The sequence below is a fragment of the Hyperolius riggenbachi genome, chromosome 3, assembly GCF_040937935.1.
Source record: "Hyperolius riggenbachi isolate aHypRig1 chromosome 3, aHypRig1.pri, whole genome shotgun sequence".
Lineage (NCBI taxonomy): Eukaryota > Metazoa > Chordata > Amphibia > Anura > Hyperoliidae > Hyperolius > Hyperolius riggenbachi.
Window position 1 is genome coordinate 30,407,292 of NC_090648.1, and position 23,719 is coordinate 30,431,010.

The 23,719-nt window shown below is 46.0% G+C and overlaps 1 protein-coding gene across 1 annotated transcript; it reads left to right on the forward strand.

Moving 5' to 3' along the window:
* The first annotated feature begins 1,910 nt into the window (after positions 1–1,910).
* Positions 1,911–20,323, forward strand: LOC137561996 (vitelline membrane outer layer protein 1 homolog). Its single transcript, XM_068273339.1, has 3 exons — positions 1,911–2,078; positions 4,101–4,213; positions 19,907–20,323. The coding sequence occupies exons 1-3, from the start codon at positions 1,911–1,913 to the stop codon at positions 20,202–20,204; spliced, it is 579 nt and encodes a 192-aa protein (XP_068129440.1). The 3' UTR covers positions 20,205–20,323.
* Positions 20,324–23,719: the final 3,396 nt, after the last annotated feature.

Sequence of the window (23,719 nt, forward strand, 5' to 3'; positions counted from 1 at the left end):
GCTAGATCAACGAACGGGAATGGATTTTTCCGTTCATTGATCTCCGGGCGAGCGGGCGGCGGCGTGCACGAGCGTCGGGTGCGCGCGCACGAGCGGCGGGAGCGCGGAAAGCGGCGGTAGCGCGGAAGGTACGGATTTCTCCGTCCCTGGTTTTTTAGGAGGGAAAAAAGGGGCGGAGAAATTCGTACCGCTGGGGGTAAAGTGGTTAAGATTTATACAAACAGTCTGTGTATTCCGCTACCTGAAGTGAGAGGGATGTGGATGTTTTCATTTCACTTTTTTTTTTTTTTACATTTTCTTAAAAATTATTTAGCCACTTACCAACATTGTAGCGTATTAAAACGTCATGTTTGAGCCTGTTAATGGAAACACGACGTTTTAATATGTTGCGCGTTCCCACCACTGCTCACCACGTGTGCGCGCCGCTCCCACCGCCATTTCCATTGGGATTCCGTGTTCAGCGATTGGGGAAGAGGACCGAGTGGTCTTCTACCCAATCGCAATGCCTGGAATGAATGGACGTTACCGCGATCAGCGGCCATGTCCATTCATAAAACAGGAAACAGTCACAGTGTAGTTAAATGTAGAAAAAAAGTAAACACTTCCTATAACGGGCAAGTGTTTACTAGTGCCATCTTGTGGCCAAAAAGTAAAATTACACATACAGGCACATACATACAGTACTTACACAATACTAATAAAATTAATAACATTACCACAGCCCTCCCCCCCCCAAAAAAAAAAAACACTTGTAAAAAAAAATCAGTTTAAAAAAAAAATACATACATAGTTGCCTTAGGGACTCAACTTTTTTAATCTATATTTCTAAATAATATATTGTCGCCATACATTGTGATAAGGACATCATTTAAACGGTTTAATAATCGGGACAACAGGGCAAATAAAATGTGTTGGTTTTATCCACAGGAGAATGTTTAATTTTAAAACTATAATGGCCAAAAACTGAGAAATAATGATTTTTTTCCATTATTTTCTTAGTTTTCCCATTAAAACGGATTTAGAATAAAATCATTTTTAGCAAAATGTACTACCCACCGAAAGCTTAATTGGTGGTAAAAAAAACTGAGGTATAGATCATTTTCTTTTGATAAGTAGGGATAAAGTTATTAGGCAATAAAAGGGAGGAACACTGACAGGTGAAAATTGCTCTGTTCCATTAGGGTAAAAACCCTTTGGTGAACTGGTTAATTTCAAATAATACCAGTCGTCTGGCTGTCCTGCTTATCCTACTGTTAAGGCCCATACACACGTCCGTTTTTTTGCGAACGACGGGTCGTTTGAACGTCCCGTCGTTCAGTCGTTCGCCCACTAAATCGGGCGTGTGTACAGACTGTCGTTCGCATGATAAGAGTGAGTTTGAGCGATCCGCCGCTTTCAAACGACCCGTCGTTTGCAAAAAACGGACGTGTGTATGGGCCTTTAGCCATAGACTCTGAGCAAGGATGCAGATCAGGTGTTTCTGACTGAAGTCTGACTGGGTTAGCTGCATGCTTGTTTCTGTTGTGATTCAGACACTACTGCAGCCAAATAGATCAGCAGGACTGCCAGGCAACTGGTATATTTTTTTTTAAATAAATATGGCAGCCACCATATCCCTCTTACATAAGGGGTAATTTGACACTTGATAACAGATTTTTGTAACTGCCTAGTCATGTGTTGCCTACAGTTCCTCATGTGGCTGCCAGTTCTTCGCAGAGCTGAATTTCTTATTCTGGGTCATATGATCTCAACTACAAGGTCAAAGTGTCTCTGATCGATCTGGCAGTTCTATGAACAATGCACAATGGGTTGGTCATGGTTCAGCTACGGAAGAACTTCCCATCTCTGTCTGGACTTCAAATTGAGAATTGAATAGTCTCATCTCTCTTCACGTCTTGTGTGGTAGCGCAATGATTCACCTTGGACTTTCCTGGTCTTTGATCTTCTCACTCACTGCCATGAAGGTGGCATCTGGGAACTCTGAGACCATCTCAGTTACCAATGGAGAAAAGGAGGGAACTTGGGGTGAGCGGGAAACATGCCCATCTAAACAAAAGGCCCTTGGATTCGAGCAAAAGGTGACGTACGTTTTGGTGCATTAACATCCTATGGTTAAAGATGCTCTTGGGATAACAGAATGGGCTTCACTGACTGAGTTTCTTCAGGGCTAGAGTTCATCTGAGAACATATGTGATCTGGCAACCCTGGCATGGATATTAAAAAGTATCAGCTGTTAGTTGGCAAAAATCCTCACCTAGATCATAGTAAATCACAGTGAGGATTTTTGAAAGGTTAGTGATTGCATGATTCAAGTCGGGTGCATGTATCTATTACAGCAGGCAATGGCAAACTATGACACACAGGCCAGATCTGGCCCATTTAGTTTTTTAGCCCGGCCAACACCTAGGGCCAGAATTGCAGAGTACAAATTAAGTTACTCACCCGCTCTCAGCTTCCATCGCCAGTCTCCCTTTAGCCGCGCATCCAGCATCCCATCTCTATGGCTACAGTGGAGTCTCATCATGATTCATGTAACCCACTGCCAGTACAAGCCATTGGTCAAATGATGAGATACATCCGCTGCTGCTGTAGCCATAGACAGAATGCTGGATGCGTGGCTGAAGGGAGATCCCATTGGTGGAAGCCGAGAGCCAGTGAGTGACCTCATTAATACTCTGCATTGGGAGGGAGAGGCACCCCTGCTGACTACTGCCTATACTGGGGAGGGGCTATTTAATACTGGGGGCCCACCTGGCTAACTATACTGGGAAAGGAAGGGGGGCGGGTCATTTGCTACGTAAGTTGGTGGTAAACCTAACACTGGGGGCACTTTTGGCTTCCGAAACTGGATGTGGGGGGGGGGGGGGACTGGCACATTTGTTACCTATACTGGGAGCATACTGGGTGGCATATCTCCTATCCATACTGGGGGGTACTGAATTCTAGGGCTCATCTGGCTTCCTATACGGGGGGGGGGGGGGGGGGCAGGCAGATCTGCCACTTAACCTGGGGACCTACCTAATACTGGGGGAATATTTGAATTCCTACACTGGGGGTGGGGGGGGGGGGTTGGGGCATCTGCTACCTATACTGGGGGGGGGGGGCTGCCTAATACTGGTTGTATATCTGCTACGTATATGGAGGACCTACCAGGTACTAGGTGAACATCTGGCTTTCTATACTGGGCCAGGGGGCTGCCCATCTGCGACCTATACCAAAAAGTCTGGCAACACTGTCAAACTTAGGAACCCATTGTGGCCGACAAGTCAAAAAGTTTGTCCATCCCTGTTCTTCAGGGTATTGCTGAAACAAACCTGACCTGAAGATAAACGGATGAGATAAACACTGGGTGGTACACATGGAATGGGGAGGCTGCACATGTAAGGGAGGGGCAGCTGTACATGGGTGGTACACATGGAAAGGGGGGCTGCACATGTAAGGGAGGGGCAGCTGTACATGGGTGGTACACATGGAATGGGGAGGCTGCACATGTAAGGGAGGGGCAGCTGTACATGGGTGGTACACATGGAATGGGGAGGCTGCACATGTAAGGGAGGGGCAGCTGTACATGGGTGGTACACATGGAATGGGGGGCTGCACATGTAAGGGAGGGGCAGCTGTACATGGGTGGTACACATGGAATGGGGAGGCTGCACATGTAAGGGAGGGGCAGCTGTACATGGGTGGTACACATGGAATGGGGGGGCTGCACATGTAAGGGAGGGGCAGCTGCATATGGGTGGTACACATTGAATGGGGGGCTGCACATGAAAGGAAGGGGCAACTGCATTTGGGTGGTACACATGGAATCGGGTGGGGGGTGGGGGGGGGGGGCTGAACATGTAAAGGAGGGGCAGCTGCATATGGGTGGTACACATTGAATGGGGGGCTGCACATGAAAGGAAGGGGCAACTGCACATGGGTGGTACACGTGGAATGGGGGAGGGGCCACACACAAACAGAAAACAACAAGAAACTGGCCAAGGGGCGCTAAAAGTATAAGTTTGGCCCTGTTGCCCAAACCCAAATGACAGACCAATACTTCATAATGGACTTTCCTGTGTATAATTTCACGTTGTACTGTTTATACTGAACTACAGGTGGAGGAGAGTGAAAGTACTTTTGATGGGACAGCGGTGAATGGCATTAAACTGATCTGCGGGACCCCCGGACAGACTGGTTCATACACAGAAATAACATCACAGACAGGAAAGTGAGTAACATCACTGCTTCATGTTGGGGGGCGAGGGGTGGGGAGAACCATTACAACCTCAGGGAGGGGGGGGGAGAACCATTACAACCCCGAGGGGAGGACGACTGTTACAACCTCAGGGAGGGGGTGAGGGAGGGGAGAACCATTACAAACTCAGGGAGGGGGGAGAGGGGAGAACCATTACAACCTTGGGGAGGGGGGGGAGAGGGGAGAACCATTACAACCTTGGGGAGGGGGGGGAGAGGGGAGAACCATTACAACCTTGGGGAGGGGGGAGAACCATTACAACCTCGGGGGAGGGGGGGGGCCATTACAACCTCGGGGGAGGGGGGGAGAGGGGAGAACCATTAAAACCCCGGTGGAGGGGGGACCATTACAACCTCAGGGAAGGGGGGAGAGGGGAGAACCATTACAACCTCGGGGGAGGGGGGGGGCATTACAACCTCAGGGTAGGGGGGAGAGGGGAGAACCATTACAACCCCGGGGGGGGGGCATTACAACCTTGGGGAGGGGGGGAGAGGGGAGAACCATTACAACTTTGGGGAGGGGGGGAGAGAAGGGGACCATTACAACCTTGGGGAGGGGGGAGAACCATTAAAACCCCGGTGGAGGGGGGACCATTACAACCTCGGGGGGAAGAACTCAGCATGTGATAATAATAATGGAGGGCCTGTATCCTTCATTCAGAGAGATCTGCATGTCAAAGTGATCAGTAGATCCAGGATTTCCACAAGCTTTAAGCAGAACCCCAGATTTAAGGGTTAAAAGATTAAGTGATAGATTAACCCTCTTCAGATATACTCTCTAAAAATGTTCAGCCTACCGATAGGTCCAAATATTGTATTTTTGGGTGTGAGAGAAATGGTATAGAGCTGCTTTGGGTTTGATTGTGATAATACTGTGACCACTGACATACTGTGTCCACTGACACATAGTATCCACTGACACATAGTAACCACTGACACACTGTGTCCTCTGACACATAGTAACCACTGACACATAGTAACCACTGACACACTGTGTCCTCTGACACATAGTAACCACTGACACATAGTAACCACTGACACACTGTGTCCTCTGACACATAGTAACCACTGACACATAGTAACCACTGACACACTGTGTCCTCTGACACATAGTAACCACTGACACATAGTAACCACTGACACACTGTGTCCTCTGACACATAGTAACCACTGACACACTGTGTCTACTCACACTTAGTAACCACTGACACCGTTACCACTGACACACTGTGACTACTGAAATGCTATGACCACTGACACACTATTTACATTGACACATAATAACACATAATAACAACTGACACACTGTGACTAATGACATACTATTACCACTGACACACTGGGAACACTGACACACTGTGACTACTGATAAAATGTGACCACTGACACATTGCCAACACTGACACAATGTAATCACTGACAAACTGTTACCACTCACACAGTGACCACTGACACATTGTAATCACTGACACACTGTTACCACTGACACATTGCTAGCACTGACATCATTGTACCTAGTAATGCACTGTGACTTCTTACACACTTTGACCACTGAACCTCTGTGACAACAAACGCTCAGCAACCCTTGAGAGTAACCACTGACACACTGTGACTACTAATACACTGTGATTACTGATGCACTGTGACCACTGACATAATGTGACCAGTGACACACTGCTACTGTAACCCGATTTATCCTTTAGCACTCAGCCCTGGCTGAGAGGAGTGCACCAGACACTGACTCAGATGCGAATATCAAGAATTTATTTGTGACCGAACAGTGGTTAACTTAGCTGGTAACTTTTCTCAACCAGTAAACTTCAACAACAATATACGCTTCCCTTGAACATCATAGGTCAAAATGCAGTCTTCTCCTCTTCACAGCTGATGCACCGGTAAAAGCTGCGGGATAAAAAGGCTAAGTTACACAGAAACTTTTTAAATAAAATTTGAGCTACAACAGATCATCTTTTACAATCATCAACCACTTTACAATATAACACCTTTTATTCACAGTACCATTCACTGAGGCATAGGGGCTTGGGTAGGGAGAGGTCTACTGAGCAATTCAGTTCCTAAACAGTCCAAGTCCCTTGTAGCCAAATCCAAGCTATATTGCTCAGCAAAACCTTAGGGAACTCGTGACTCTCTTTACTATGGTACTGAAGCAATTTAAACTGTTCATTGGTTGGCAATATGGCATCCCAAAAATGTTCACTTTACTCAGATGATCTCTTAGACTCTTACTCTTTATACTATATTTCTCAACGCAATGTCCTCTTAAGCACCACTTGTTTAGATAGTGCTTCCCAAAATAATAAACAAAATAAAAAAAGAATCAAACAATCAAAAAGGTTAGAGAAATAAAAATAAAGAAAATAAAATCACAAAATTGACCAATGCACCCAGTTATACCATCAATATCTCACTCCTTCAGTATAACTCTTTTCTTATGCTATTTGAACTTTATGCCGAATAAGCTCTAATTTTGTTATTTTGCAAAACGTGTATCTCCACTCTGTTGACTCTTTATCTCTGACAGATGTCACTCCGCTTTTCACTTTACTTCACTTAGTAACACAAGATGCAGTAAAACTTCTCCTCAAATCTTCTTCTTTAATGCTGACAGGTTAACAGACTTAGTTATTTCTCACTGACAGGTTCTCTTTATCTCCACAGCTTTTGCTCTCTTTCTCTCTCAGGCCGTGCGCTCCAGCAACACAAAATATTACTTTGGTTCACTTCTTAAATCAGACGTTTAGTAAACACTGCACAACAAATCAACTGATGAACTGATGACTTATGACTGAAGCAGATTGACAGGAAAAATGTCTCTGAGTCAGGATCACTGCGAGCGGCTGAGCTGTATTAGTTCTGAGGGGGCTATTAGAGGCTGATCACTTTTCTGATGACAAAAGGCACTCACACTTAATATACTTGGTTACAGTCTCTGGGTCTTTAGGTGCGTACACACGCACTACCGCCGGCAATGACTGGCCCGCTGGGCGGACGTTCAGTCGACAGTAGTGCGTGTGCACACGCTGTCAGCGGACTGATAAGGCTGCAAATTTGCGTATAAAAAGGCCCCTTCTCTGGCGTCCACCCTTTCCCCCAGTCTCTTTCAATCTACCACTGTACCTGTACGGCACACATGGTTATCTACTGTGGGGTCTTACAGGTGCGGTTTTTCTACCTGTAATTATTGCTTCTGCCACCACCCCTCACGAGACGTCTTGTCAATTGCTAATCAAAAAATGTCCTTTACGACAATTCATTACTTGCAATGCTAAATCTGTCATTTATGTGGTCACCTGTACAATCTGCAGCCTACAGTATGTTGGCTGCACTACACGTTGCTTAAAGGAGTCATCAGGCAAAAAAAAATAAAAATGAGTTTCACTTACCTGGGGCTTCTAGAAGCCCCATGCAGCCATCCTGTGCCCTTGTAGTCACTTACTGCTGCTCTGGTCCCCCTCCGTCAGCTAGTTTAGTTTTTGCCGACCCAGGGGTCGGCGGGCCGCATTGCATACATTTTTACGCATTCCCGCTGGTGCAGGAACATTAACACATACATTTTTACGCGTTAGCGGTTCAACGCGTAAACATTTACGCATGGAACCACTCGCATAAATATGTATGTGTTAATGTTCCTGCACCAGGACGTACGTAATGCGGCCCGCTGACCCGGAGGTCGGCAAAAACTAAACTAGCTGACGGAGGGGGACCAGAGCAGCAGTAAGTGACTACAAGGGCACAGGATGGCTGCATGGGGCTGGTAGAAGCCCCAAGTAAGTGAAACTCATTTTTTTTTTCCTGATGACTCCTTTAAGACAGAGAATTTCTGAACATTATAGTGGTGCCTCATGGAAGATGGATAGCATTAGCAATGTGGCAAGACATTTCAGGGAGAAACATGGAAACATGAAAGGCTTTACGTTTCAGGGTATTAAAAAAAGTGACTACTTCTGTGAGACGGGGTGACCTATACAAAAAACTGCGGACGAGAGAAGCTTTTTGGATCCTGCAGTTGGGTACTAGGGAACCATGGGCGTCCCCACGTATGGCAAATTCGGGCGGCTGCACCCCCCCCCCCCCCGGCCGCCCGCTGCCCCCCCCCCATGCGGCCAATCGGCCATCCTGTGAGCAGGAGGGGAGCAGTGCAGAGAAGAGGGAGAGCTGTGTGCACAGCGGGAAAGGGCCATCTCCCCCCCCTTCCCTCACCTTGGGGCTCTCCCTCCCTTGCTCTCCCTTCCAGAACTAAGTGTTGTGTGGCAGCTAGCAGTGAGTGGAGCTTATCTCCGTCTTGCTCCAACGCCGGAAGTTCTGGTGCCGCTGCTCTGGTCTGGACCAGACCAGACTAGCGGCAAATCCATCCGCCTGCGACAAGACAGAGGTAAGTTCCGCCCGCTGCCAGCCACTGCACCACACTTCGTTCTGGAGGGGAGAGCGAAGGAGGGAGAGCCCTAAGGTGAGGGAAGGGGGGGGAGATGGCCCCCCTTCCCCGCTGATCCCACAGCTCTCCCTCTTCTCTGTGCTGCTCCCCTCCTGCTGGGGGGACACTTGGCTCCCTATTCTGGGGACATATACCCCTGCCTACATATACTGGGGACATATACCCCCGACTACATATACTGGGGACATATACATCTGCCTACATATACTGGGGACATATACATCTGCCTACATATACTGGGGACATATACCCCCCGACTACATATACTGGGGACATATACACCTGCCTACATATACTGGGGACATATACCCCCGACTACATATACTGGGGACATATACCTCTGGCTACATATACTGGGCACATATACACCTGCCTACATATACTGGACACATATACACCTGCCTACATATACTGGGCACATATACATCTGCCTACATATACTGGGCACATATAACCCTTACTGCATATACTGGGGACATATACCTCTGGCTACATATACCTCTGGCTACCTATACTGGGCACATATAACCCTGACTACATATACCGGGGACATATACCCCTGCCTACATATACTGAGGACATATACCCCTGACTACATATACTGGGGACATATACCCCTGACTACATATACTGGGGTCATCTATACCTCTGGCTACATATACTGGGGACATATACCCCTGACTACATATACTGGGGTCATCTATACCTCTGGCTACATATACTGGGGACATATACCCCTGACTACATATACTGGGCACATATACCCCTGACTACATATACTGGGCACATATACCCCTGACTACATATACTGGCCACATATACCGCTAACTACATATACTGGGGACATATACACCTACCTATATATACTGGGCACATATACCCCTGGCTACCTGGTCTGGGGACATCTCTACCCCTGGCTACCTGTTCTGGGGACATCTATACCGCTGGACAATCAATTCTGGGGACACCTATAGACCCGGGGCTACCTATTTTTGGGGAACCACTGCTGTCAGATTGAGTGTCTTTTGGGGAACTGCTGCCAGGTGAGAGGTGTCTACATATTAAGGGGGCATTCTGCCTATTTATGTGAAATGCTGTCTATTTATGTGCCTCATGACTGCTGAATTTGTCTTGTTGGGGGCCTCATGACTGCTGAATTTGTCTTGTTGGGGGCCTCATGACTGCTGAATTTGTCTTGTTGGGGGCCTCATGGTTACTGAATTTGTCTTGTTGGGGGCCTCATGGTTACTGAATTTGTCTTGTTGGTTGCCTCATGATTGCTGAATTTGTCTTGTTGGGGGCCTCATGATTGCTGAATTTGTCTTGATGGGGGGGCCTCATGATTGCTGAATTTGTCTTGTTGGGGGTCACATGATTGCTAACTGCGAGACTATGGAAAAAGTTGAATCATCATCATATGAGACAATAGCATTAAACCTACTTTTTCAGCTTTTTAAAACAGAAAATAAAACTGGGAGGTTCTAAAAAAATGAATACATTTTTTAGGAGTTGGATGGATGAAATTGTTTATCTTCACAGTTTATTTTCAACTTTTGATTTTCCATAATGTTCATGTATGAGTTAAAACGTTTGTACAGTATTTAGTTTAAATTGCTGTTGCCACTTTGCGATAGATAAGTGACTTTTGGGTTGCAGTTTGGGCACTCGGCCTCCAAAAGGTTCGCCACCACTGTCCTAATCTAATGTCGCACCATTGCTAAATTCTTGTAAATTTCTCTCCAACCATGACCACACCCACATTCTGGTCCATGACCACACCCATTTTTCAGCGCGCCACACAACGTCACACCAAATTTTTGGCCTCCCCCCCCTTTTTACTTGATACTTGATTCGAAACATAAAAGGGAGGGAGGACACCAAGAGCCCAATAGTGTGATATTGTATAGATGATAATTAATAATGAGTAATATAACAATTTAATACTCTCAAACCAGGGTTACCATTAGGCAACCACTGTGAAGGCAGGTGGGGAGATTAACCTGACCCCACTCAGGATTAAAAGTCGCTCTCTGTAGATGGGAAGAAGATGGGTACAACCCTCCACCAAGGGTGGACTTAGCAATATGTAGAAGCTTTCCAGAGGTGCCAATAGAATAAAAGCCACTTAAACGAGCTTAAAACCGATGGGGCCGTGGTGGGCCTATCCCATCCATGCGGACAAAGCAAACAAAGGAAGGACTGTGGCATCAACAGTCAAACAACAATTTATTTATACTCCACAGTAAAAATAGGCAACGCGTTTCACGGGCCCAAGCCCGCTTCATCAGGCCAATCAAAAAGGAGCATACAGCTTATCAGCATCAAAACCACACTGAGCGCTCAGTGTGGTTTTGATGCTCATAAGCTGTATGCTCCTTTTTGATTGGCCTGATGAAGTGGGATTGAGCCCGTTAAACGCGTTGCCTATTTTTACTGTGGAGTATAAATAAATTGTTGTTTGACTGTTGATGCCATAGTCCTTCCTTTGTTTGCTTTGTCTGCATGGATGGGATAGGTCCACCACTGCCCCATCGGTTTTAAGCTCGTTTAAGTGACTTTTATTCTATTGGCGCCTCTGGAAAGCTTCTACATATTGATTCAAAACATGTCAGCCGTTTTTTCCTGTATTTCTGAGTTGGATATAAATAAAAACCCTTGGACTTTAATACCTGCGGGTGTGCGGATTTCATCTTTACCTGTGTTCCAGCCTTGCTACTTGGTTTCCAGCACCTTAGTCCAGGTACCAGAGGTAGAGCGTTTTCTTTCTATTCTAAGGCTGTTTCTGAACGATCCGCAGCCTTACCAGTCCACCGACAGTGCGTACACACGCACTACAGTCTGCTGAAAGTCCGCCCAGTGGGAGGGTCTGACGGACCCGTCGTGGTGGCCGTAGTGCGTGTATACGCACCTATAGGCAGGGCAGCACTATCTTGCATTAATAAACTGATTATCATCGCAATGTTACTGTCTCTTTAAGGCTTTATTAGACAGGCAGATTTTAGTCACACACTTCCATCAGAATCAGGGGTGCTCGGATACCCTTTTTCAAATTCCGAAATGATCCGGAACTGAACTTTTTGGAATCCGAATAGAATCTGCGCAGTTTTCGATTTTTCAATTTTACTTGGTAGCGCACCCAGGCTATGCATATACATAGGTTAGGATTTAGTTAGTGTTAGGCCCCTACCATGGAGGATTGACTTCTTCGAGAGTGGGAGGGACGAGTACTTAATAGGTTGCATGCAAGCTGTTACAGGAAACCAACATCCTCCAGTGGTAGACAGGTCACGTGTATGCTCGGTGTGTATTCGACCCCACAAGTGGGGCTTGCACTCTTTTGCAGGTAGGCACTAGTCTGTTTTTAAGTAGCGCTGCTCATTTCCTTGCTATGTAAGAATCGGATATCCGACCTCAGTATCCGGGATATCCAGGCGGATTCGGATAACTGAATAGGGAAACCGGAAGTGGCCTTTAAATTGCTTTTAAAACGTATTTAAGGGTAAATGAGGCATGTAGCATCATGTTTTTTTAAAGGGAAACACAAATTGATGATGTGGGGACTTAAAATCTCTCCCCCCCCCAAAAAAAAAATGGCTGTCAATAAACATCAGGCCTAGGTCCCAGACAGCGGTCGTGCAGCCCACATTGTATCCAAAGTCCAACCGCACATCTGGGACATGACTGTTTTCAGCCCAGACACCTCCAAAAAATTACGCAGCTATTGTGTTTTGGGTTAAATATAGGAGGTATCAGTGGCCTGTAGCACCCTGGCCTGGCAGTGTGAGCAGCACAGGCAGCAGGAGCAGGGCAATGCAGCAGCAGTAGGTGTAATGTGTGCCAGGAGCATGCCAGACATAGCACTTGGCAGTGGAACTTTGCACTTGGCACTTGGCACTTTGCACGTGGCACTTTGCACATGGCACTTGGCACGTGGCACTTTGCAGTTGGCACTTTGCACGTGGCACTTTGCACGTGACACTTTGCACGTGACACTTTGCATGTGCAAAGTGTCACGTGCAAAGTGCCACGTGCCAAGTGCAAAGTGCCACATGCAAAGTGCAAAGTGCCACGTGCAAAATGCCACATGCAAAGTGCCACGTGCAAAGTGCCACGTGCCAAGTGCAAAGTGCCAAATGCAAAGTGTCAAGTGCCAAGTGCCGAGTGACAGTCAGACAGCAGAGGAGAAGACACTAGCGCACACTAACTGTCACACTGGCACTGCTCACAGCACAGCAGTTCTGTAGAAAGCTAACACAGTAGTACTACTACTCTAACAACTACCAGCACTGATTGCAGTACTACAGTACTAACTATACAATAACACAGTAATCCTATTCCCTAACCTAACCTATACTGTAGCTAAGGCTAGCTGGTCAGCAGGCAGCAGCTGGCCTGGTCTGTGCACAGCACACACACAGACACATAGCAGCTGCAGCAGCCCTGCAGCACACACTCTGACTGTCACTCACTGAATGAAATCTAGCTAGCTGGCAGCTGCCTAATTGACAATATAAAAATAGTGTAGTGATAGTGAAGGGGTTAATCACTGAACAGCTTTAGGTTTATCACTGTATACAGCACTTGCTAGGCCAGCAGCACTGGAACATGTCTCTCAGTGAGCATTCACAAGCAAGGATGAGATTTATACAGGGTGGCTGGCCAAGGTTCCTTTCTGTGATTGGGTGCCATGGTTTAGACTGGGAGCCCTCTGATTGGCTCAATGAGGGCAGGTGGGGCTGGCCAGGGTTCCCTTCTGTGATTGATTGCTTGGGCTTCTGCTGGGAGCGCTCTGATTGGCTCAATGATGTCATCTCCTTAGTTACAGTATTCAGACTCAGATATCCACCGGATATCTGCGGATATCCGGGTATGCGATCAAATATCTGCGGATTGCTATCCGGATTTGCACAGAATTCCGGAATCCAAATCCGAATTGGATAGCTGAAAAAAGGTTGGATATCCGGGTTACCAGGATATCCGGAATCCGGATGAGCACCACTGATCAGAATATGCCCTTCAGTAACTTGGATTAACTGTCACTATACTCAGAAACCCTCTACTGAACTCTGGCCCTCTTCTGATCATAATCTGTGGCTTGATGCTGGCGCAAGGCCTATACTCATCAGGCCTGATAGGATCTCTCTCCTCCTGTGCCCGCCTGAATCTTGCCTGCTATATCTCCAACACTGCCTCCGGTCACTGCCTGGGCTCTGTCACTGCTGCCCTCCGCTCTGCTGGTGGTCTGGATGCTGCTGCCGGGCCCCCGCTTTACCTCATGGGGTTAATGCTGCGGCCGCTCCCTCCCTTGCCTCTTTCCTCCTTCACCGACGCCTCCTAACTGACTGAAAATCTGTCAGGAGAACTGGTATCAACCAGTTCCCTCAGCCTCTGCCACGCCTCCTCTGCCTCTGCCCTGTCCTCTCCTCCCGGTTTCTAGAAGGTTCCCCTGCTCTGTGTACTGGGTCGCCTAGCAACCCAGTCTATGGGACTGTCTGAGCGCCTGGTCTCTCTCTGTGCGCCATTTTGATTCCACAATACTGCGCAGTGCACACAGTATGTCAATTTCACAGAATAAAGGCAAATTACATTCCTACTTCACAATACCCCTTTTTAAAGGCACAGTTTACTTAATGCTAATTTCACATTACACATGTACAGTACACTCCCACATTACAATACTCTCTTTTAGAGGGTTACACTACCACTGACACACTGCCACCACTGACATGCTGTGACTACTAATACACTGTGGCTAATGACACACTATGTCCACTGACAAACTATAACAACTGACATACAGCAACCACTGTAATGTATACAGTGATATGGAGGCATTGGGTATATTGTCTGCATAATTTTATATATATTATACTCAAGACTTCCATATCACTGCTCACATTTGCTGTCCGGTCTGTGTGCTATACACTAGCCAGTTTGACTGTACGCGTAGCTTACTATGAGAGTAAGGCAGCGAATACACTTATCAAAATCATGCATGTCTCCCTGCTTTCGAAATAGCAATAGCAGGACTCACATTTACAATGCATTGACTGAGGACAGTCAGTGACATGACTAGGTACTCTGTAACGTGCTGCAGGAGATGTCAGTGCTATATAAATACATAATAATAATATGGCAGGACAATAGACTATAACTATGGTAGGATTAGAGTGTGAGCTCCTTTGCGGACAGTCAGTGACATGACATGACTATGTACTCTGTAAAGTGCTGCAGAAGATGTCAGTGCTATACACATATGTAATAATAATATGGCACATTGACAATGCAATATCCAATGCATGAAAATAAACAAGGTACCTTCAGGATAATATGGCACACAGCTCACTATTCCTATAGCCAAAAATAAGCTGTCATCAGCTGATCGCAGGTGATGCGCACCTACAACCTGCATCACCCAGTCCCATGCATGAATCCAGGACTTCTCAAGAGCTCCTCCAACATTATGGAACTCCCTACCTCCTCCCATTAGGGCTGTGCCCTTCTTCAACATCTTCAAAAAGGCCCTCAAATGCATCTTTTCACCCTGGCCTACCCTCCCCCCCCCCCCCCCACTGGTTGCTCTAAACCCGCAGCTGAAATCGGGTCCCCTACCTTTCGTGACCCCACCCCTCCCTCTAGATAGTAAGCCTTCAGGCAGGTCTCTCCTCCTTATGTCTCCTACCTGTTCACGCACCTCTATCACCGTACACCCATCCTATGGATCTGAGTGAACTCAACTTGCCTAAACCCCGATGCTCCCATCCAGTGACTAAGCATTACCTTGTACGCATACCGTACTGCGTGATCTGGTTTGCATGTATTCCTGTATTGTCATATATGTCATTGTATGTCACCCCTAAATATTGTCTGTAACCTAAACTAATGTCCAGCGCTGCGTAATAAATTGGCGCTTTATAAATACAATTAATTAAATAAATAATTATAAATGACAAATCATCCATACACCATTGTTTTCTGCAGACATAAGTACTATATGTTTCCTCCTTAAGGGAGAACTTAAAGTTTACACTTCTGCTCAGAAATATGGGCACAACTCTTAAAGTGCCTAATAACCAGGGGTGCTCGGATACCTTTTTTCAAAAGCAGCAGTGACCTGTGGCACCCTGGCGGTGGGAGCAGCAAAGGCAGCAGGAGCAGGGCAATGCAGCAGGTGTAATGTCTGCCAGGAGCATGCCGGACGTGGCACTTGGCAATGACACTTGGCACGTGGCACTTTGCACTTGGCACGTGGCACTTTGCACTTGGCACTTTGCAATTAGCACGCGTCACGTGGCGCTTGGCACGTGTCACATGGCGCTTGACACGTGCCACGTGCCAATTGCCACGTGACGCGTGCCACGTGACACATGCCACGTGCCGAGTGACAGTCAGACAGCAGAGGAGAAGACACTAGTGCACACTAACTGTCACACTGGCACTGCTCACAGCACAGCAGTTCTGTAGAAAGCTAACACAGTAGTACTACTACTCTAACAACTACTAGCACTGACTGCAGTATTCCTACTCCCTAATCCCTAACCTAACTATACTGTTGCTAGCTAAGGCTAAGAGCTGGCCAGCAGGTAGCAGCTGGCCTGGTCTGTGCACAGCACATACAGACACATAGCAGCTGCAGGCTGCAGCACAGCACACACTCTGTCACACAACGAAATCAAGCTAATTAACAATACAACAATAGTGTAGTGATAGTGAAGGGGTTAATCACTGAACAGCTAAAGGTTTATCACTGTATACAGCACTTGCTAGGCCAGCAGCACTGCAGCATGTCTCTCATTGACTGAGTCATCACACAGGACAAGATTTCTCATCATGGAACCCACAGGGGGGCTGGCCAGGGTTCCCTTCTGTGATTGGGTGCCAGGGATTAGGCTGGGAGCCCTCTGATTGGCTCAATGAGGTCAGGTGGGGCTGACCAAGGTTCCTTTCTGTGATTGGTTGCTAGGGATTCTGCTGGGAGCCCTCTGATTGGTTCAATGATGTCATCTCCTTAGTTACAGTATTCGGATATCCGGGTATGCAACCAAATATCCGCAGCTAGCTATCCGGATTTGAAAAAAAATCCGGAATCCGAATCGGATCGCTGAAAAAAGTTTGGATACCCGGGTTTCCCAGATATCCGGAATCCAGATGAGCACCACTGCCAATAATGGTACAATATTTTTCATAAGACACAGTCTGATTAGACTTGTGGGATAAACACTTAACGACCGCCTAACGCCGACAGGCGGCGGCTGGTCGTAAGTCGAATTACATGGAAACGGCCGCTCCTACGAGCGGTCTTTCCATGTCAGTTCACGGAGGGTGTCTCCATGAACAGCCTGCGAGCCACTGATCGCGGCTCGCTAGCTAAATGTAAACACACGGGGAAGAAATCCCGCTGTTTACATCATATGGCGCTGCTGCGCCCAGTTGGTGCTTAAACTTATCACGCCTAAACTTATCACACCTAAACTTATCACACCTAAACTTATCACACTTAAACTTATCATGCCTAAAGTTTAGGCGTGATAAAGGGCTTTTCACCAGAGTGCTAACTGTTAGCACCGCTTTGTGAATTAGGCCCCTAGTGCGTAACACTAACCTCATCCTCCTAATGCCTAACACTAACGTCAACCGCCTAGTGCCTAACACTAACCTCATCCTCCTAGTGCCTAACACTAACCTCAACCTCCTAGTGCCTAACGCTAACCTCATCCTCCTAGTGCCTAACGCTATCCTCATCCACCTAGTGCCTAACACTAACCTCATCCTCCTAGTGCCTAACACTAACCTCATCATCCTAGTGCCTAACAATAACCTCAACCTCCTAGTGCCTAACACTAACCACTCCCCTCCTAGTGCCTAACACTAACCTCATCCTCCTAGTGCCTAACGCTATCCTCATCCACCTAGTGCCTTACACTAGCCTCAACCTCCTAGTGCCTAACACTATCCTCCTAGTGCCTAACACTAACCACTCCCCTCCTAGTGCCTAACGCTATCCTCATCCACCTAGTGCCTAACACTAACCTCATCCTCCTAGGGCCTAACACTAACCTCATCCTCCTAGTGCCTAACACTAACCTCAATCTCCTAGTGCCTAACACTAACCTCATCCTCCTAGTGCCTAACAATAACCTCAACCTCCTAGTGCCTAACACTAACCACTCCCCTCCTAGTGCCTAACGCTATCCTCATCCACCTAGTGCCTAACGCTATCCTCATCCACCTAGTGCCTAACACTAACCTCATCCTCCTAGTGCCTAACACTAGCCTAAACCTCCTAGTGCCTAACACTAACCACTCCCCTCCTAGTGCCTAACGCTAACCTCATCCTCCTAGTGCCTAACACTAACCTCATCCTCCCAGTGCCTAACACTAACCTCATCCTCCCAGTGCCTAACACTAACCTCATCCTCCCAGTGCCTAACACTAACCTCATCCTCCTAGTGCCTAACACTAACCTCATCCTCCTAGTGCCTAACACTAACCTCATCCTCCTAGTGCCTAACACTAACCTCATCCTCCCAGTGCCTAACACTAACCTCATCTTCCCAGTGCCTAACACTAACCTCATCCACCTAGTGCCTAACACTAGCCTCAACCTCCTAGTGCATAACACTAACCTCATCCACCTAGTGCCTAACACTAACCTCATTCTCCTAGTGCCTAACACTAACCTCATTCTCCTAGTGCCTAATACTAACCTCAACCAGCTAGTGCCTAACACCAACCTCAGCCTCCTAGTGCCTGACACTAACCACTCCCCTCCTAGTGCCTAACGCTAACCTTTTCCTCCTAATGCCTAACACTAACCCCAACCTCCTAGTGCTCAACACCAACCTCAACCTCTTAATTCCTAACATTAACACCCCCCCCCCCCCATGCCTAACCTCAACCTCCTAGCATGGGCGGCACTACACTGGAGCACACTGAGGCACTGCCCCCCTGTAATTCACTATGCCACCTACTAACATACAGTAACTGTTTTCCAGGCTCTAGCAGCATACAATGAACAGGATAGGGTCTGTAAAAAAAACTCTCTATGTCAGCCTGAGTCTATGTAGAGGTTAAATAAGCCAAGGATCTTATCTATTTGCCATAAATACCTCACAATCCTTGCAAGATCCCTTGTAATTAATGCGTCTGGATGACACTTATATGTGCAAAAACATCTCTCTACCTTCTTCTGTTGTATGTTCAAACATTGTCATTCAACAGGAATAGAGTCTGAGGAAAGCTTACAAGCTGAAAAATTACTGTTTTTCTTTTAAAGGAAACCTGTAATTACTTAAAAAAACAAAAAAGAGTTTCACTTACCTGGGGCTTCTGCCAGCCCCCTGCAGCCTCCCTGTGCCAACGCCGTCATGGAACATTCCACTGGTTCTAAATCCCCCCGGCCGCTAACTTTTGCTTTCAGCGACTGAGCCTGTCGCTGGCCACTATGTAAAGGTAGCCACACGCAAAATAATAAAATGATCCAATTTTATGACAATTCGTTAGAAACGATCAGTTTTACAGACAAATCTTAAGTTGTTTTTTTTTTCAATTGAGAAATCTGATTGAATTTCCCATTCCCCTGCCCCCCCCCCCCCCCCTCCCCGATATAAGTCAATTGGGGGCGGTTTATGTTTCTGGACAATTTTTATGAAAATGTAATGGTGTAGGGAAGATAGTCAATTTCTTAGTAATATATAGACACATATACAGTACATTGTTGATAATAAATATATATACATATTATGCAATGTGTATAAAAGGTTTTATTTGACATGTATCAAGTTAATCCTCTTCCCTTTTTGCCGTGATAAGATTTGCATACTGTGGTGCAAATCATGAGCCCATTGCCACTCTCCTCTGTTGTAAATAGAGGTCCTCTCCAAAAGTAAAATAATGATGGATGAGATTGAATCTCATCAGTCCAGCAATTTGCTCTATAAATAAATATGTCACGACCATGAAGATATTTACGACAGCCCACAATACCATTATCATGGGGGATGTTGTTGTACAGAGACGTGGAAAGAATGGTGCCCTCTGGCACCAGGCCGAAGGCCACCAGTTGCTTCAGGAAGTGGTTAGCATCTGTATGTAGCTGGGTCTTTTACAGACCAGATTTGTAATGGGATAGATGGCACATATAAGGTAGTGTTTTTGTTTTCTGAATGCAGTTTCATATTTCCTTCTAACTTCTTCTCCATCTTCCTCTCCAAGGTTTGGAGACTGGAAAGGAAGGAAAATGTGCAAGGAAGGAGGTGTCCTCCAGAGTTTCTGGCTAAGAGTTGATCCACCCCATGACTATGAAGACGATGAGGCAGTGACCAACATCAAATTTGTTTGTTCCACTGGAGAGATCTTGGAAGGAGAAGGAGAACACGGAGGAGAATATGGAGATAAGAGCCCGATGTGCCTAAATGGCATCATTGGCCTTAAAACATTGGTTCAGCCACACAAAGGGTTTTTTGGCGACGATACAAGCCTAAACGATGTAATTTTCTACTGCTCACCGTAGAGGCCTCCATGGTAGCCAAACCCTCTTCAGAGTTCAGTACTCAAGCACCACGCAGGTTTCTGAGCAATAACTCCTCAATATAACATTAAAAAGATGGACTAATATCAACTTATTAAAGAGACTCCGTAACAAAAATTGCATCCTGTTTTTTATCATCCTACAAGTTCCAAAAGCTATTCTAATGTGTTCTGGCTTACTGCAGCACGTTCTACTATCACCATCTCTGTAATAAGTCAACTTATCTCTCTCTTGTCAGACTTGTCAGCCTGTGTCTGGAAGGCTGCCAAGTTCTTCAGTGTTGTGGTTCTGCTATGAACTCCCCTTCCAGGCCCCTCTATGCACACTGCCTGTGTGTTATTTAGGATTAGAGCAGCTTCTTTCTTCTCTCTTATCTTTTACAAGCTGGATAAATCGTCCTCTGAGCTGGCTGGGCTTTCACATACTGAAGAATTACAGACACAGGCAAAGCTGTTTGCAGGAAGAAACGAGCAGCCTGAAACTTCAGTGCATGAGAGATGCAGGGGGAAAGAAACACACAAATGATCTCTTGAGATTCAAAAGGAATGCTGTATACAGCCTGCTTGTGTATGGATGTATTCTCTATGTGTGGACATACTGTACATCAACCTACTTCCTGTTTTGGTGGCCATTTTGTTTGTTTATAAACAAACTTTTTAAAACTGTTTTTAACCACTTTTAATGCGGCGGGGAGCAGCGAAATTGTGTCAGAGGGTAATAGGAGATGTCCCCTAATGCACTGGTATGTTTACTTTTGTGCGATTTTAACAATACAGATTCTCTTTAAAGTACATTCCACCCCAAACTAGTGTATCACTTTATTTTGTAAACTACAGTTTATGTAAATTGCTTAGGTGTTGTCAAGGCTCCTAAATCAAAACTCTTCTTCAGAACAGAGCTAGACTGCCTAGGCTGTTTATTATGTGCAATTTTCCCCCCTCAGAGTAGGGCTGCTCAAATCCGGAAACGGGAGATACCCGGATTGTTGCTATCCGGATATCTCCCAGTAAACCTGTGCGGGGTGGGCGGGGGGGTCAATCTTACCTGTCTGATGTCTTCTTCGTCCATCCCTCGGCGCCTCCCACGATGCGCTCCATGCGCGTCACATGATTACAAACACTTCTTCCTTCAACCCGGAAGGAGGAAGTGTTTGTAATCACGTGACCGCCGCTTGGATCGTATTGTGGGAGGCGCCGATGGACGGACGAAGAAGACGTCAGACAGGTAAGATTGACCCCCAGCCCACCCCGCACAGGTAACTGGGAGATATCCGGATAGAACTATCCAGATGTCTCCCGGTTCCGGATTTGAGCAGTCCTGTCTCAGAGCATTCTGGGAGAGCAGGTGTATTTTGTACTGGCTTTAGAACTCTAAATAAACCAACATTTTACAGAGATCACCTACCAGTACTAAAAATGTTGTCACCTGTGATAAATTTCAAAATTTAAATCAGGGAGCGGAAAGATTTTACAATAGGCAAACACTGACTAAATGATTTATAAATGAATATTGTAAAAAAAAAAAAAAATGTTTTATTAATTAGGTTATTTTGACTACTATTTCTATTTAACCACTTCCCCTCCCCCGGGATGAGTAACTACATCCTTGCAAAATCCCATATCTCCGTGCAGGGATGTAGCTACTACGTCCCTCCCCGCTCGCCCCCCTGCATGCTCCCGCAATAGTTAGCCGGGAGATCAATGAAACGGAACACGGTTCCTAATCATTGATCTAAGTCCCCATGTGAATGACCGCCGCCTTCTACGAGATGTCGCCACCATTCACAAAAAACGATACTTACACATCCATGCATTACTTCCACTGTGTGTAGTAATACTACGCATAGGGACGTTATGCACGGGGACATCTTGTGGCCAAAAAGTAAAATTACATCTACACACTATTTTTTTTTTTCATTAAAATACATTTTTTAACATTTAAAATTAACCCCTTGCCTCCCACACTCCCCAATAGTTACCAAATTTTTTTTCAAAAAAATACATAAATAGTTACCTTAGGGGCTGACCTTTTTTTTAATATGTATGGCAAGATGGTATATTACTGTTACTTTACAAATTATGGGCTTGTAATAAGGGATGGATGCAAAACTGAAAAAAATACACCTTTATTTCTAAATGAAAGATTGGCACCGTACGTTGTACTAGGGAAAAAATTTAAATGTTGCGATAACCTGGACAAATGGCCAAAGAAAATATGTGAGTTTTAATTACGGTGGCATGTATTATTTTAAAACTATAATGACTGAAAACGGAGTAATAATGAATTTTCACCGTGTTTTTTCTTATTTTTCCTGTTAAAACATGTTAGGTTAAAGTATTTTTTAGCAAAAAGTACCCCCCAAAGAAAGCCTAATTGGTGGTAGATTCTTTTGTTGTGATAATAAGTAGTAATAAAGTTATAGGCAAATGAATGGAAGGATTGCTGAAAGGTGAAAATTGCTCTGTCTTTTTAAGAGGAAAAACCCTTGGGGTGAAGGGGTTAAGGCAGATCTAATACAGCTCTCTATTGGTCAATAATGTCCAGTGATTGACTTCTTGGCCCTTCCAGTTTTGTCCTGTTTGCTGCAGTAAAGAGTTAGGGTTACAGGGGAGTAACTCCAATTCATGGGGCCCTCCAGCAAAGCTTTGATGGGCCCCCCAGCATTCATCTCCCTTCTCTTGCCTCCCCTTGGTGCCCTTCATGGCCTGGGGCCCATCTTGCAAGGTTCATAAAACAAGTGTGGCCATCCGGATTCTCACACCCATAAAACATGTAGCCACAAAAACACCTGATCTGAAGGAGAGGCCCCTGTATTGGAGGAAGGGAAGGCTAGTAGTTGAGGCCCTCTAATACAGCCTTGGGCCCCCCTGCAATTGTTATGCCCCTGAGCTCAAATATTTTTTCTCCTCCTGGCCACTCAACAAAAATGTCCCACCATGCCTGATCTCACTTTTAATTGATACACTGGTATCTGATATCATCCGAATGTTCATTGATTGGTCTTGTTGGAGGTTAGTGGATTACTGGAAGATTTGATTGATGTGATCCAATATTCGAGAAACATTGGCCCATGTTGGGTGGCCTTTATTGCAATTCCTTTACTTTAATTTCTTCATGGGTGCTTCAGATACCAGCAAAATACATCTGCCAACCTCCTCCTATGTCCAGGAAGTTTTATCCATACCTCCCAACTGTCCCTTTTTCAGAGGGGCAGTCCCTCTTTGAGAACTAAATCCACCCATCCCTCCGACTTCCTCGTTTGTCCCTCTATTCAGGACAGATGCACAGATCTGTGTAAATATGTGTCTTTTTCTACTGAGACGTGTTTTAACCCTCTTGGCGGTTTGCTAAAAAATCGCCAGGGGGCAGCAAATCTTTTTTTTTTTTTTTTTTTTTTTTCATGTAGCGAGACAAAGTCTCGCTACATGATAGCCGCTGCTCAGCGGCATCCCCCCAGCCCCTCCGATCGCCGCCGGCGATCGGCGATCAGGAGATCC